The sequence below is a fragment of the Ambystoma mexicanum genome, chromosome 4p (assembly GCF_040938575.1).
Source record: "Ambystoma mexicanum isolate Mex_15411 chromosome 4p, UKY_AmexF1_1, whole genome shotgun sequence".
NCBI classification, from domain to species: Eukaryota; Metazoa; Chordata; class Amphibia; order Caudata; family Ambystomatidae; genus Ambystoma; species Ambystoma mexicanum.
In genome coordinates this window covers 785,643,038-785,658,680 of record NC_090927.1, presented here as the reverse complement: position 1 = coordinate 785,658,680, position 15,643 = coordinate 785,643,038, and the positions used below count along the sequence as shown (strand labels likewise).

Below are 15,643 nucleotides of genomic sequence, written 5' to 3'. Positions count from 1 at the left end.
TAAAAGAAGCCACTTTGATGATGGGTACGAGTATTGCAGGTAGAAGCCAGATGCATGTCAGAAAGTGGACCACAGATTATGCACAAAAGTCTGTAGCATTGCATCTGCCCTTTAAAGACGCAAAGCTTTTCAGTGAAGAGCTGGAAGAGAAAGTACATGAAGGGCCTGATTCATGGGAAAATGTGCATTGATCCCGCACAGCCAGCACGTCCAAAACGATTTTGGACTCCCTGCGCACATAAGATTTTCTGCATGCTCAGTGTAATCATGGAATTCTTCCTGCAAAATAACCCTATGCGCAAGTTGAGGCCGGAACACCCACGACATGCCCACACGCCAATTCCAGCACATATACAGACCTTTGCAAACAACTAGACCGCGAAGTAATGCACTGCGGCAATACTCGCTTACGAACCCCTACAACCAAGGCAGCAACCCGGCAACACTGCGTTGGGTCCCCCGTAACTATTCCAAGCATTCCCTCACATGCGTACCATCTATCAAAGACATTTCGGTTGAAACGGTCGTGAAAAAAAAAGCCAAATGTGCATTTAGGGCCCGATTCATAAAATTATATGTGCGTAAGATCGGGAACTTGCGCATCAAACTGCATGCGAAACACTGCCCGTCGATTCATGGAACTGACTGCGCAGGACTTTCTTGGGACTTGCGTGGAGATCGTGCAGGCCCGGAACGTCTGTTCAAGCCGTCGAGCGCCTTCCGCGAGACACCAAGCAGAGCAAGGGTGTGGCTTGCACAGAGGGTTGTGAAGGGGTGGAACATTGAAAATGGTGAAGATCATGCGAAAAAAGGCGTTACGAGGGACGGCCAGCAGGCAGTGCCACGCATGCCCACATTTGCACAAAATGACACGTATTCATGGAAACACCTGCATAGAAATGGCCACACATATCCCTCAATCACTACGGCACTCGAAGGCAGGCGTAAGGACACTTGCGCAAATGATTCACAGCTCAGAGGTGGACCCCACGTACTGTTTGAAGGTTGCGTGTATTCGCACCCGGGGAGCATGCAAAGGTAGCTGTTCTGGCTGGGTGTGTCGAGGGCCTTCTGGGTGTGACTTGTGATTATGGTTACTTTGCACAGTAATTTCCATGAATACGTGGGGCGCGCATTTTTTATTCTGCGCGCAGAGCCACGCAGTGCCCTTCTCGGCAAGCAGCCCTTGCAGGATGTCAGCGCACATTTCCATTAATCGTCCCCTCAGTGCACATTCGGCTTGGTAGAAAAAAAATAAAGACCAAAATGCTGAACAAGGGGAGCAGGGTTACGGGGGTGTTACCCCGCTCCCCTAGTCCCCACATACATTAAATGTTAAGCGGGGGACAAATATAGACATTCCAAAAGCTTGAGTTACAAAATGCGAGCAAGTCGGCTTTGCTATTTTGTAACTCAAGCTTTTCAGAATGCATTCTTTTAACATGGATCCTCATAAAGGCAGTCATTTCCTGGTAAATATGCATGCAAACCACCATAAACCGTGTCTGAAACCTGCTACACTGCTTATGCGCACCCCTAACTTCAATTGGAACCCTGACTGCGTGCAAGCTCCCCTAAGTTCTGATCTTAACTTTGCGCAGTGATTCCTATGCGCATGGGTCTTTATGCTTGCTTTTAGGTGGCGGTTTGACTCGTGAGCGTTGCATGGTGATTTCCCCAACGTGAGGTTGTGCGATCACATCCATGAATATGCTTGGTTCAGTGCAGTTGTGGGCATGTGATTGACTCCCGCGGGCCGTCCCTCGACACAGCCACAATTTGTCTTGTTCTTCCTCATTCTGCATGCTTCACCCCCTACTTTGAGCTCTGCGTAGGCCTAACCGACAATGCGAGAGTCTCACGCAACATGCTCGACTGCACACAGGGACAGACAGGACCTGCGTGAAAGTCCTGCATTGCACGTTTTTCCCTGCAAAGTTGATTCTCTGAATCGATGAAAGGGGGATTTTGCGCACTGAAATGCCCACAAAGTCCAGATTTAACGGGTAAAATATTCCATGAATCAGCAAGTTCACAAGCTGAATAAATCAACTGATACCGTGCATAAGAAGAACATGGCTTAACTGTCAACTTCTGGGGCATCCAAGTGGGTGATAAACAAGAAACTGTTTTTAGGAAGAGGCAAAGAACCGACCTCCAAATATCACCTAAATTTCAACTTCTCTTTTTCCAAGATCAGATCTCTGGACAAGGTGACTAGGTCCTAACTGGGCCACCCCACATTCTTCAGAGTTTATCAGGGGGAGGCTAAAGGTCTTCAAACCGCAGTGGAAATAGTCAGTGGCATACCTCATGGCTTCAGGAGACCATGTTGAGATGGTTCAACATCAAGTTCTCTTTGAGACTTGTGGATGCCACTATAATCAGGATGCCGTGTCTCTGAGACCCTCTCAGGAGGATGGTGTTTCTCTTCAAAATCCAGAATCTTCTGCAGAAGGGATCAATCCACAAGTTTCCTCCAGCCCAGACCAGAAGGGTTCTATTGCATTGCAGTCCTTGTACAAAGCCTTCTGGAGAATGTTGGATGATTCTGGACCAAAGGGCAGTTAACATCTTCATCAGGAACATCAAATGCATAATACTAACACTTCAACTGATCATTCCGCTAACTTCCACTGGTAATTGGCTGGCGCCATCAGATCTAAAGGACGCTTATCCACATGTTCCCCTCTGGCTGGGGGATCAGAAGTGCCTGAGGTTTTCAGTCTGGGGCCAGCATTTCCAGTACACCACACTCTAGTTCAGATTCTGACCCGCCCAAGGGTAATTACAAGGTGTATGCCTCCCTTAGTGGGACTTCCGCACAAGGAAGGGATTGTGGTGTTCCCATATGGTCCGGACACGGAGTGTTGTAAGCTTGGGCTGACGAGAATCATCAAATTGTTAACAAACCATGGGTTTCTCATCAATCAAGAACAAGCCTTTATAGCTATCACATTTGCCAGGAGGATTGAGTAACTTTGGGCACTACTTTTTTCCTGACCTGTAATTCTGCGTTGTGACCCCTTTTTTAGACCCAAGCCATGTCGCCATTCCATCTTTCGCAGGATATCGCATTCCCAAGGTTGCGTCCTTGGGCCTCTCATCTGCTAAAACCCAGGATCTTGGGAGGGTTGGATGGAGAGGCGTTGTTAGTTTGGGGGGGCTATAGCCCCGAGTCTTTTGGTTTTAGCCCTGGATAGAAGCTCAGGGACTACAACCAAAATGCTAGCTGGCCCCAAGTCCCGAGAGGTCCGACATTAGTGTAGACCCGGATCTTTTGCAGACCTAGCAACATCCCTGGTTAGGTGTCAGAAAGGATAAGCTGATGTAAGGTTGGTTGCTTTTCGTACCTCACAGCTTGTTTGTAACGTATGGAGCGGATGGCAGGGGTCAACATTATTCAAAACCTATTAGTCGTTGACAGAAGGCAGCGATTTCCATGGAATTCACTTTGGTGGGGGTTTCCCTTCCGGCGGGCAGGGACATTCTACAAGTGGGATGGCGACCTTCGGGGTCCACACGAGAGGAGCGGGGCTTGCCCCCAGGACATATGTCCAGCAGTTAACTTGGGTATTCCCCTCGACTTTCATGGTTTACTACAGCCTGCATCTGCCAGGGCACTCTGATTAGGCATTTTCACAAGCTGTGCTTCGGGCAGTCCCTCCGTGTTGTGATGTGGGTGATGAATTGTGCTAATAAATCCTCTCACTGGTTCTGAGGCATTCAGAGATGTGCCTCGTTTATTCTGCTGTCCGATCGATCTCGTTTTTTTTATTCACTTTAGATTAGTAAGTACTGGGAAGAGGGATAATGAAGATTGCGGATAGTTAGGACATTACAGGCAATGCTCTCTTGCGACAATACACACACCCTATCCTTAACCTCACTTCATACACCCACAAGGATGAGTACCAACTGCATTCCTAATAACCCTACAAGAAAGAATCTCCTTCTCCACAAATTGAAGGACCATTATACTTGACTGTGAAGACCCCGAACAGTGCTAGCCTTTGCCCATAAGATACAGTACGTGGTCGCAGGCTTCAAGTGAGCCGCCACTCCACTCTCTGTGGTGAGCGAACCCCGCCCCCACACGCGGGTTTCACAGTTCAAATATTGCTGCGCAGTCTATTAAAGAGCAGAAGTGGGTGGCTTCTGTGGAGACCAATGCAGATCAATGCGGAATGTGGAATCTTCCGCCGACCTACGGTCGGACATACTTAAGGTGGGGGCGGGGGGGAATTTGGGACATTACGGATTGTTGTTACTTGGCATTAATGTGTGTGCTGTCAGTGACGATGGCAAGAAGAGCCTTTTTCTTGGTGTTCAGAGACACACGCAATCTCTTAACCCCTGAGAGGAAAGGGCGGCAATGTGAGGTGAGGAGGTTGTTTTCGCAGAACGGCCTTGTGACCTTACGCAGCGTTATGCTGAGAGCCTGCACGCATTCTCCTATTCAAACCGAACGCTTTACTAAAGTGCATAACTTTGGCTAATTTGTAAACACCTCACAAAAGGGCAATTTTCAGCGGTATAGCGATAGAGATAATCCTAAAATAAATGCACTTGAAATTCTCCTCAAACAGCCACACATTCAACAAACTCGGGCAGGCAGAACGCATCAGAACCCGTCCTCATTTCATACACCGCCTATGGCTGGGGAAAAAGAAGAGATATTCAAGAACCCACATAAAACCGAAGGAAGATAATTCCAAGAAGAAGAAAGGATGAGTACAATATATGCCCACGATGACGGACTCGCAGATCTTATCCCCAAGTGTATCCCGGGTCCGGGCTCACACACACCCCTCAACACCAGAGGTGTTCGGAACCCAACTCCGAAGATCGGGAGAAGAACTTACTGTGATGCTGCAAACTAATTGCAAGCGAAACATAAACCAAGCAGCACCATGTTCGCTGCTGAACAGCACCGTGACCACGATCCAACAACCTGGCTAATAAAACCCAGAGCCATTCCACACAGTCAGACGCTTGGGATTGCAAACACATCGGGGCAGCCGCAGCAGGTGACATGACAGCGAACTCATTAAGAGCAAAAGAGGCAGCAGGCGCAGGGTGGCAGCGCAGGCATGACAAGGAGGCGAGATGGAGGCGAGACTTACCGCGGCCCCGGGGGGATGTGTGCGGCATCTCTCAGCTCCACCATGGCTCTGAAGGGGCTACCTCGGCGCTCCGGCGTGAGTATGGACTGGGGGAGGGGGTACGCCCGTGCCTCTCCACCGACCGAGGTACCAACGCTGAGGCAGCACTCAGAGGCGCGGTGTAACGGTGCACAGAAATCGCACCCCGCGGGAGAAACGCTTATTCGCTTTTCCTCAAGATGTATCACGCGCGCTCTTTCAGTTACGCGGCCCCCTCCTCAGCATTTCCAGACTTGTCCGCTGTTATGTCAGAGTAGCCATTGGCAACCGACATGAGGAATCTCCTTCAGAGGCGCGCGCCTGCATGCAGTGTATGGGTCCCCCTGGTTCCCAGTGACGGGCTGCGTGATGCTCGACTCGCGCCCCGAGTTCAAGCCAAAGACGCGCGCCCTTTCTGGGCGCATCGAAAGTAGGCGACTAGAATGCACAAATTAGCAACCCGATTGTGGTACGTCTAAACACTGAATGATAAACCCAAGCAGATCACCAAGGAAGCGAGGGACCGCTTTATGTGATGCTGCCGAGGAAAACTCAAAAGTACACCTGTCGCAAAGTGAACACGCGCTGTCCTCTCTACTCTCCCACTATCTAACATTGGCAAAGCCAAGAGTATGGGATAGGCTTTTGGCAGGAAACCAACCACCGCCTGTAAAGGGTGCGAGTGCCAGGGCATATGCTGTCCGTGTATGACAGATTCTTAGCTTTTCAATTCGCAATTTCATTTTTTTTCTTTTCATTTGTTATCATAAACATTTGAAGAAGTACATGACTTATTTTAGTCTTTGCATGTACATTCTGTTTCCTTATTTAGATTGTACCGATAGTCTATTGTTTATAAAAAAAACCTCTGCTATTAACCTATCCCCTTGTATACACCACCATATCTACCATTTCATTTTCTTTCATTTCTTAAAATGCTTATCGCTTGTGCCTGAATGAATCTTATCATGTATTTTCATATTTTATTATAAGTGTATTTCGGCTTCTTCCCGAGAGGCAGCTTCTTTTCGGATGGTCTGTCAATTTGCAGTGCAGGGACTACATCATGGAACTTCTGCTTGCTTATCTCACTCTAGGCCTGCTCCTTTTACCTTCTTCAATATTTATAATACATAAGAAACAGACATATATTAGAAGCTGTCCTCAGTCTGGGCAGCCTACATCTCCAGACCTTTAAAAGACAAGGTCTGTGAGACACACATATGTTTGCTTGCTCTGCAAGAGTACACGGATGAGTAGTGGCTAAAATACCTACTCAGTTCCAACTATTTTACAATTCTACAAACCAACAGTGATGCCAATCATAAAGGTAAAACAGGCATAGCTAAGAGATATACCAGGCTCGCAAGCAGTGCAACAATGGTTCCAAAAGGATATGTTGTTGAAGAGAAAGGTGCAACAAGGATGTTTTACTCATCTCTAGGGTCCCAAAAGTGGACTGGGGGAAAGGGACTCCCAACTGTAGCGTCTTCTAATGTTTGGTAGTTTGACAGCATTCCACTAGGCTTTTGAGGTGCACTGCCAGTGGTTTGAACCAAGTTTGGGTGCAGCGAATCATGCTAAGTCATGCAGAGAGCTAGTGTCTACTTGATTTGAAGCAGGGGTTCGTTGTGGGTTGAATGCCATGTTTAGGTTGTGCAGTTTAGATGGCTCATCAGGGTCAGTTCGAGTGCTGAGTCAGTTTAAGATGTTGGTAATTGCTGGTTCTAGTTGATGCGTGACGCAATGTTCCAGCCATACGAGTTGAGGTCCGTCGGTTTGATGTAGTGACCTTGCTGATCAGATGCAAGGTTCGAAGAGGTAGCAGTTCTAGTTTGTCTGCAGTGGTGAGCTAGTTGTTTGAGCTGAACAGATGATGTCTACTGCCTGGCACACTGCAGTAGCGAGCCGGTTCGACGTATACAAAAAAACGGTGGTTCGAAGTTCGGTCGAGTGCCAACAGCAGCACTGGTGGTTCCCTCTCGTTCGTGTATTGTGAACACAGTTCAAATGTGGTTTTATCAGTTAAATGAGGTAGAAAGGGATCCTGGCCTATGTTCCCTCTAAGCTGGGCGCATGTGCGCTTGCCCAACTTCCTTCAGGGTGCCGCTCAGAAGAATTTCAGAAGCGCACACAGACAATTCCCACCTATTCAAAACGATTTAATAATGCACAAGGCACAGCAGGTACCTAATATTAGCTTTCTCTCAAAATGAAGCTAAATTATATAAACTAGTATTGATATTCTGGTCTAGCTCATTTACATTGCCCTATTATGCAATCTTGACCTTAAATCCCCCCAAGCCCTAAAAGTAGAATACATCCACAATAGGTTAAAAACTAATATGAAACAGTTACTGCATGAACAGAAGATATAATTAAGAGATGTCTGGACACATTAACCAAATTATCTCCCCTCCCTACCCATGACTACTATGCTTGACTCTACCAAACGTATACCTTATGACTCGATCTTCCACCCCAGACCTCATTCAGATATTACCATACAACATTGACTCTGCCTACCATGGCTCTGCAAAAGGTTACTAGACTTAAACCTACATCCACTTGTTTTATGTTTCTAATATGAATGATGTTTAAGCACAATAATTTCTGTTACTCATGATGCCTTAGCAAAAGGGTCACCCAGACTATGTAGCCCAACTGTCAGCTCAAATATCAGATACTGAGTGCAAGTAATCAGGCTACTTGAATGTGTAACCTCATACCATGATTCCTATTCTTTGTACATATGTCATACAAGCACTTTGAAGCGCCCCCCCCTTGCAAGTTAATACATTCTAAAACTCAAATATTAATTTACCCTCTAAGGATTTTGAGTAGGCAAATGTCATGTCTAGTTTATAAGCGCAGAGCTTGCAATATCAGTTACCTGGCCTGCAACGGATAATGGGCATGGGCTATGCCTGCCATTATTCGTATATAGTATTAGGGCAATGGATATTCAGAATACTGGAATACTTTTCAGACAATCTGCCACCTTTCCAGGTTTTCAAAGTTCCATGGAGCATAGACCTTAACAAATTATATGCTAACTCGCTGCTATACAAAAAAAGTTTCACTGAGCATTTTTATAATCCTGCTCAACAATTTAAAGGTGGGGTATGTTGCACACAATCTTGTATACACTTCATAGGAATTGGGCACTTACAGATTCATAGCATTTTCTTAAACTGCACATTTTACTGCTACAATCCCTCACTTTTTACAGAGTCCTATCAACTGGTATTGAAGGATAGCACAGGAGCCGGGGTGGGATACAGATGGAAGGGCACGGGAGAACACTCCTTTGGGGTGAAAAACAAATCAGCAACTTTCAAAAACCAAATCAGACGTTTTGGCAGGGCAGTACAGTGAAGGAAATGTGTTTGTTTTCTGAAGGATAGGATAGGATGCTCTAGGAACACTCTAGGAAACTGTGCCTTTGGTTTCTTTCTCTGCTCAGCTGCTGAGGGCTTTTCAATATGATATGTTTGCGTTTATTGCCTCTAGCATCCCAACTGATAACAGGACATTTTATAATTTCATAAGAGGGGTCCCTAGTTAAAAAAGAAAGCACTCAATCTGATGTACCTAGGAACATTGCTGCTATTGACTTAAAAGGCAAACATATGTGATTTGCTTCAATGGTGCCCCAGACAAAACCTCATTTAGACTCTAGTGGAATTGTGTCTAGGCTCTGGTGAGAAAAGGTGGACAAAACTGTAAGCTGTATTATGTATCCTGTCATATCACTCTGATATGATGTTACTTCAAAATCAAATGATTTTTCAGGGAATAAGAAAGTAATTAGCTTTGCCAGAAGGGATATTTCATGTTTATTAAAATATGTTCTTTCCCATTAAAATTCCTCCTGAGATTGGGCAGTAGTATTATTTGAGTTTCTACCAAAGCCACTGCTCTGCGGGTCACTGATTCAAAATAATATCAGCTGAACTTTGTGGGTAGAAGGAGGGTGTAGGTTCCTATATGTTCATGGTTTTTCATTTTTGTTGGGCACATTTTCCTGTTTTTAGGGAGTAACAATGGATCGTGTATATGCCTCTTGGCTGTAAGTTTGGTTTTGAGCAAATGTCACAACTCACAGGACCACGTAATGTGTACAGCAAGCAGAGGCCAAGGAATTCTGACCATCATATTCTGTGGTGCAGTTATTCAATTATCGTCCTCAAACACATTTTGAGGCATGTTCTCCTGGCCCTTGAATTAAGTGGCATATTAATTCCTATTTGCATGTTTTCTGACACATTCCTTGTAGTTGCCATTATTTAATTTGCAAACATGTTATCCTGTCTGAATTCTTTGATAGTGATAAGTGATATTTGCTTTTTTGTAAAGTATTTTTTTCAAATGGTTTTACACACTTTCTGCATTGTCTCTAAGCAGTGTTGACAAATGAATAGCCACAACTAAACCTTTTGTTAATCCCGACCATACAAAGATTTTTGGTGCATACACATTTTTTTCTCTGCACATGAGTAATTTTGGTAAGGAATTATGGCATATCCTATGGCATATCTTGAAGTTTTGGACTGGTTGATGAGCTCTCCTCATAACCACATAAAATATATATATATTTTTAAGCCTATATGTTTGGAAAAAGAGTTTCAAGATGCACCTTTTACACTGACTAGTAAAGAATTGCAGTGGTTGGGAAGCAGAAATTCCGCTCCAAACTCTTTGGAGATGGTAGCTCACCAACTACGCATGCTCAATGCTCACGAAATAGCTTACCTCATAATTTAGTTGCACACATGGAAAATAAGTTGTGCACGAAAGCTAAGTATTTCTGCACTTAGAGAAAAATAATTAGAGGGAACATTGATCCTGGCACCCCAGATGCTGTGAGACTCACTACAGTGCCTCTAGTACTGGGCCCTAGGAATGGGTCAGTAATTTCAGATTCTGATCTCCCAGCCTAGTGAGGTTTGGTGCAGAGTGGCAAGTCTTCACCGTCTGCAGCAGTCAACCCCAATGTGCCCTGGGACCAGTTAGGGAGAAGATCCTGCCTCTCCTTTGATTTGGAACACTACTTCTTCACCTCAATGGCACATGGTCTTAGAAAGATCAAACTGTCGCAAATGAAGTCCAAATGAATTCCTCTTTATGTCTTGGATGGTCCAAACGTGAGTCAATGAAGGGGTGGGAGAGACCCTCTTTTAAAGGCAAAGGGACAATGGAGATTTGTGGAAAGAAAATCTGCTTTATGGAATCCAATCCCCATCCTTGTGACAACTGCCCCTTGCATTAAAATGTCATACCCAGAGTGCCTGGTTCCTCAGGAAGTGGAGGAGACTGTAAGGAGAGAAAAGCCCATAGAAAGTACGACGTAGAAACCCTTCTCCCAACTGTCACGTGTTCCCTGGCAGTCGTTACTCCAACCCCTTCTTAGCCTGCAACTTCAAAGGCCCTCTGTTGTTCAACCCCCTAGTGTGAGGAGGCCTTTTATCATGTACCTAGCACTTTGATGCCAGGATCTTCATTGTCTCTGGCTGGGAGAGCCCAGGCCTGGCAACAGGGCATTACTTTCCCTCCTAGGGAGTCCTAGGGAGTCAAGAGAGGCAGCCTCCCAGAGCTGTCTGAGCTCATCGTGCTGACACTGGTATGCTGTGAATCAGATGTGGCTTTAATCATAATGTGAACTTTCGGCTACCATACCTCAACTCAGATATGGCTTATGTTCACAGATTAAGTTAACACTTGGATGAGGGTTTGTCATAATTAATTAGTTTTAGAACATAGGTGCATATCTTAAATGCAGCCACTTTGCTGCAGTGACTTCGCTGTCACATCTGCTGTCAGATTAGGCTCATGTGACCTTTGAATTTGCTCTGTGCCACTGGAGAGCAGAGGCTGCAGATCAGGAAGACTGATGCAGCAGGGCACTTGTGTCACTATGCTTTTCGATCTGGGAAGGTGGGAGAGTCCGAGTCTACTGCACTGCAGGTGTGGAAGTGAATAACGACACAGTGAGTCAAACTGGGGACAGAAAAGGGTGTGTCTCACTGGCAAACCTGTTCACAAAAAAAGATACAGTACGAGTGCACTGTTACACTGAGCAGCTCACATAAATATGACAATTATGATGTCTTCAATCTGAAGTTGTTCACATTGTTTGTTATGTATATGTCAAACAAACACAGATAGTAGATGAATGCACTTTTAAACAAATTCAGTAAATTAATGTAGTGAATGATACACATATTGACTTATTACTGCCAGAGTTGTGGAATAAGGGACGTTTGTATCACAGCATTGAACAGAAAAACAGACATGTGGTAAGCATGATGAACTAGTCAAACATGTGTGCCCAGCTGACACGTGTTTTGAGCAACCGCTCTTCTTCAGGGATGTGCTGTTGTTAGGCTCACCTGGTCTCTGCGGAGGTGTTGGGGCATGGTTACAGCCCTCCCGGGGTTGAGGTCGCTCGGGTCCGACTTCGCCCTCTGCGCTTATGTGGTGACTGGTGGTAATAAGTGATGCTGCTTGGGACTGCTCCTGTGTGGAGAATAGGGGGCGTGAGTATGCCAGCTTGTGCGCCTGATCCCCTTCCAGACCCCATCTCCCAAACCGTGGTACCCGTGGGATGCGCTGTCCCTGGAAAGTTCACCTGTTGATTAGTTTTCGTGAGCACTCCGTCCTGCTGCTTCTGGCAGGGGCGCTTGTATGATCTGGACCGAGTTCCTTCACTGGTCCCTTGCACGTGCTAGTCCAGTCCTGCGGCGACTAAGCCACTATACTTCAGGTAAATGTTCCTGTTTGCCTTTGTCTTTCCTCGTCTGTTTTTGTTGTATTGTAAAGTTTGTTGTCTTGTATTGCTGTCTGTTCCACCTTTAATGTTTGCTCTTTTGCTTGCTTCCCTTGCAGGTAATGTTGCCGGCCCAGCAGAAGCTGCAGAGCTCGAGGCGGCAGCTGGAGGGAATGAGGAACGAAGCTGCAGCAGTACAGTAGCTGGTAAATTGTTAAATAGGGGGCACACAGGGTCCAAATGCGGCACAGCCCTAGAACGGATGTTCTAACCTTGCCTTTCTTCTTCTTCACAGGGTCCAAGTTCGTGGATGCAGAGTGCGGTGCTGCAGCATCGGGATCAAGATCACTAGATGTCAGGAGATGAGTCTGCAGATGCAGCGATGAAGCACCGGTTTCCTGGAGGTGAGTATGCAGGAGAACGCCTGGTTTCAAAGGTAAGTAAACTGGTCCAAGCGGCAGTGAGCATCACGTTGCACGCGAGTACATAGTAACGCGAAGCACCAGCGTTAAGGATGGAGCAGCTTATATAGCTGAGCTTCTGAAGCCACGCCCACCAGGTTCAGTCTGCCTGCCACACTCTGACTCACCCGATGAGTCAGCACATGAAGACCAGGCCTAGGGAGCCACACCTGATTAGTCAGCACATGAGGATGTTCTCTGGAATAAAGGCTTTCAGCTCCTGGAAAGTTCTTGTAAAATAAAAGCACTCCTGCACTGAAATAAAGTAAAAGCACTCCTGCACTGAAATAAAGTGTTCCTGCTCACATCTCTATATGAGCCTGGCACCAAAGGCGCCAGGACTGAGTCCAGCCAGGGCCCCTGTGTTTATGGGTCCCTAAGGGACATAAGTGAGTCAAGTGACCCATTGCCCCCATCACTAGATGGTGTGGTGTTTGTGGTCTGGGGCCTGTGGCCATGACAGCTGTACAATCATGATATCAAACAATAATACATCAAGGCAAATTGATAAATACACAAAAAAATGTATAAACAATGTAACATCATCATTCAATTTGCAAGTCAAATGATCATTGGACAATTACCACCAAAAACCAAAAACACAACAAAAACATGGCGAAAGAAAACAAAGAGAAAAACAACACATTCTGCGATTAGTTACGATATCAAAGTTCTGTGCAAAACATAATGATTATGGGGTAATTCATAGAATTTAGCGCACAAGTGGCACATGCGGCTGGTGCACAGAGTGCGTATGCGGCAGTCTATGCCAGCCGCATGCACCAAAACCCATTTTAGCACACAGTGTATTCATGGATACTAACATCCATAATCAGCAGTGGCGCAAGGGGGCGCAGCGACCCTGCAGCAGAGCCTGTTATGCCTCCAACCCCGCCCTGTGCCCCAAAAACATCGCACAAATCCAGTACATGGCGCAAAGGTCAGTGGACCAGCATGCAGCCCCCCAACCATGAAATCACATGTAAAAGTCCATGCGCAACCCCGGAATACACGTACCCCACTCGTGTCAATGAAATCACATGTAAAACTCCACACTCTCCCCCAGAATACATGTACCCCACTCGCGCCAGTGAAATTGCGTGTAAAACTCCACGCGCACCCCTCGGAATACACGTAGCCCGCTCGTGCCAGCGAAATTGCATGTAAAACTCCACGCGCACCCCCGGAATACACATACCTCACTCATGCCAGCGAAATCACGTGTAAAACTCCATGCGCACCCCTCGGAATACATGTACCCCGCTCGCGCCAGTGAAATCGCATCTGAAAGTCCATACGCACCCCTCGGAATACACTTACCACGCTCGCGCCAGGCCAATCGCGCGTGAAAGTCCATTCGCACCCCGGAATACACGTACCCAACTTGCGCCAGCGAAATCACATGTAAAACTCCACACGCACCCCTCGGAATACACGTACCCCGCTCGCGCCAGCAAAATCGTGTGTAAAACTGCATGCGTACCCCCGGAATACACGTACACCGCTCGTGCCAGCGAAATCACATGTAAAACTCCACGTGCCCCCCCCAGAATACACATTCCCCGCTCGCGCCAGCAAAATCACATGTAAAACTCCACACGCACCCCTCGGAATACACGTGACCCGCTCGCGCCAGCATAATCGTGTGTAAAACTACATACGGCATACGTGATGACGTCATGACCACGCAACAATTATTTAATATTAAGTGGCCATTTTGGTTGCTTCATTTTACAGATGGAGCGCAAATTCCATGCAGCAATGCTGGTTATATCTCCAGGTAACGTATTCATTTAGATAGAACATTCTTCCTAATTTTATTTTGTTACTCGAATACTTAAATCAATGAATAATAATGTAGTGCTATAATTAATTGCAGAGCACTGCTCAAACTTGAAATATTAGGTACACGGACAGCAGCCACCATTGGACAGGGTCCATCTAACTAATCTTTGCACATGACTCAACTAATTAAGGTAATTTTAAGACACTACTACGTGTGCACTGTCAATAGCTCTACCACTCGAAACTTAATAGACAATACTAAGGGGTCGATTCATGGAAATAATGTGCGCCGAAAATTCCCGCGCAGAGGTGCCAAAATGTGCGAATCGCAGTGCAAGTGCGAAAATCGCAGGGAAACCAGCGCACAGCGATTCATGGAAGTCCGTGCGCGAGAAAAACATTGGATGTGCGCTAAAAATGTGCGCCGCGCACGCCGGCGCACAGGTCATCCAACAGCGTGCGCCACGGCCACTGCAAAATCGTACATAGCGCGGCGCACATCACAAAAGTAGGGGGAACACGGGGCGTAACACTCGAAATGGGGAACAACGCGTGAAAATATGGGCGTCACGGGGGAAGTACAGGAGGCAAGTGCGAGGAACGCCCACACGCTCGCCTACAACCCGTATTCATGAAATCGAATAGGGCAAACCAGCGCACGGTCAAAGAGGCGCACAGGGCCAAACAAGTACGCCACAAGAAATCAGGCGGTAGCGCCCCTGCGACTTAAAAAAATGTGCGCCAAAATGTGCTCTAACAAAAAGCACCCATATACAGCCATGATGAATGGGCCATACAATGGCCCTCTAGGACAAATGAGGTGCAAAGGTGCACCGACAAACACGGACACCCGCTGTGTGAAAAATAGCGTGTGCGCGTGTTCCTGGGTGCGTGGGAAGTTCCACACGCGATTGCCCTGGGTACGTGTACTTCGGGGTGCACGGGAAGTTCCACACGCGATTAGCCTGGGTACGTGTACTACGGGGTGCGCGGGAAGTTCCACACGTGATTGGCCTGGGTAGGTGGGGGTGCGCGGGAAGTCCCACACGCGATTGGCCTGGGTACGTGTACTTCGGGGTGCGCAGGAAGTTCCACACGCGATTGACCTGTGTAGGTGGGGGTGCGCGGGAAGTCCCACACGCGATTGTCCTGGGTACGTGTACTTCGGGGTGCGCGGGAAGTTCCACACGCGTTTGGCCTGGGTAGGTGGGGGTACGCGGGAAGTTCCACACGCGATTGGCCTGGGTACGTGTACTTCAGGGTGCACGGGAAGTTCCACACGCGATTGGCCTGGGTACGTGTACTACGGGGTGCGCGGGAAGTTCCACACGCGATTGGCCTGGGTAGGTGGGGGTGCGCGGGAAGTCCCACATGTGATTGGCCTGGGTACGTGTACTTCGGGGTGCGCGGGAAGTTCCACACACGATTGGCCTGGGTAGGTGGGGGTGCGCGGGAAGTCCCACACGCGATTGTCCTGGGTACGT

At 47.1% G+C, this 15,643-nt stretch overlaps 1 protein-coding gene across 1 annotated transcript in view; it reads right to left on the bottom strand.

The window, feature by feature from the left end:
* The window catches only part of MRAP2 (melanocortin 2 receptor accessory protein 2), an 880,612-nt gene extending 875,100 nt beyond the window's left edge, over positions 1–5,512 (bottom strand). The window contains exon 1 of the mRNA XM_069606331.1: positions 5,127–5,512. Within this exon, the coding sequence (XP_069462432.1) occupies positions 5,127–5,170 (44 nt within the window). The 5' untranslated portion in view covers positions 5,171–5,512. The remainder of the gene's footprint in view (positions 1–5,126) is intronic.
* Positions 5,513–15,643: the final 10,131 nt, after the last annotated feature.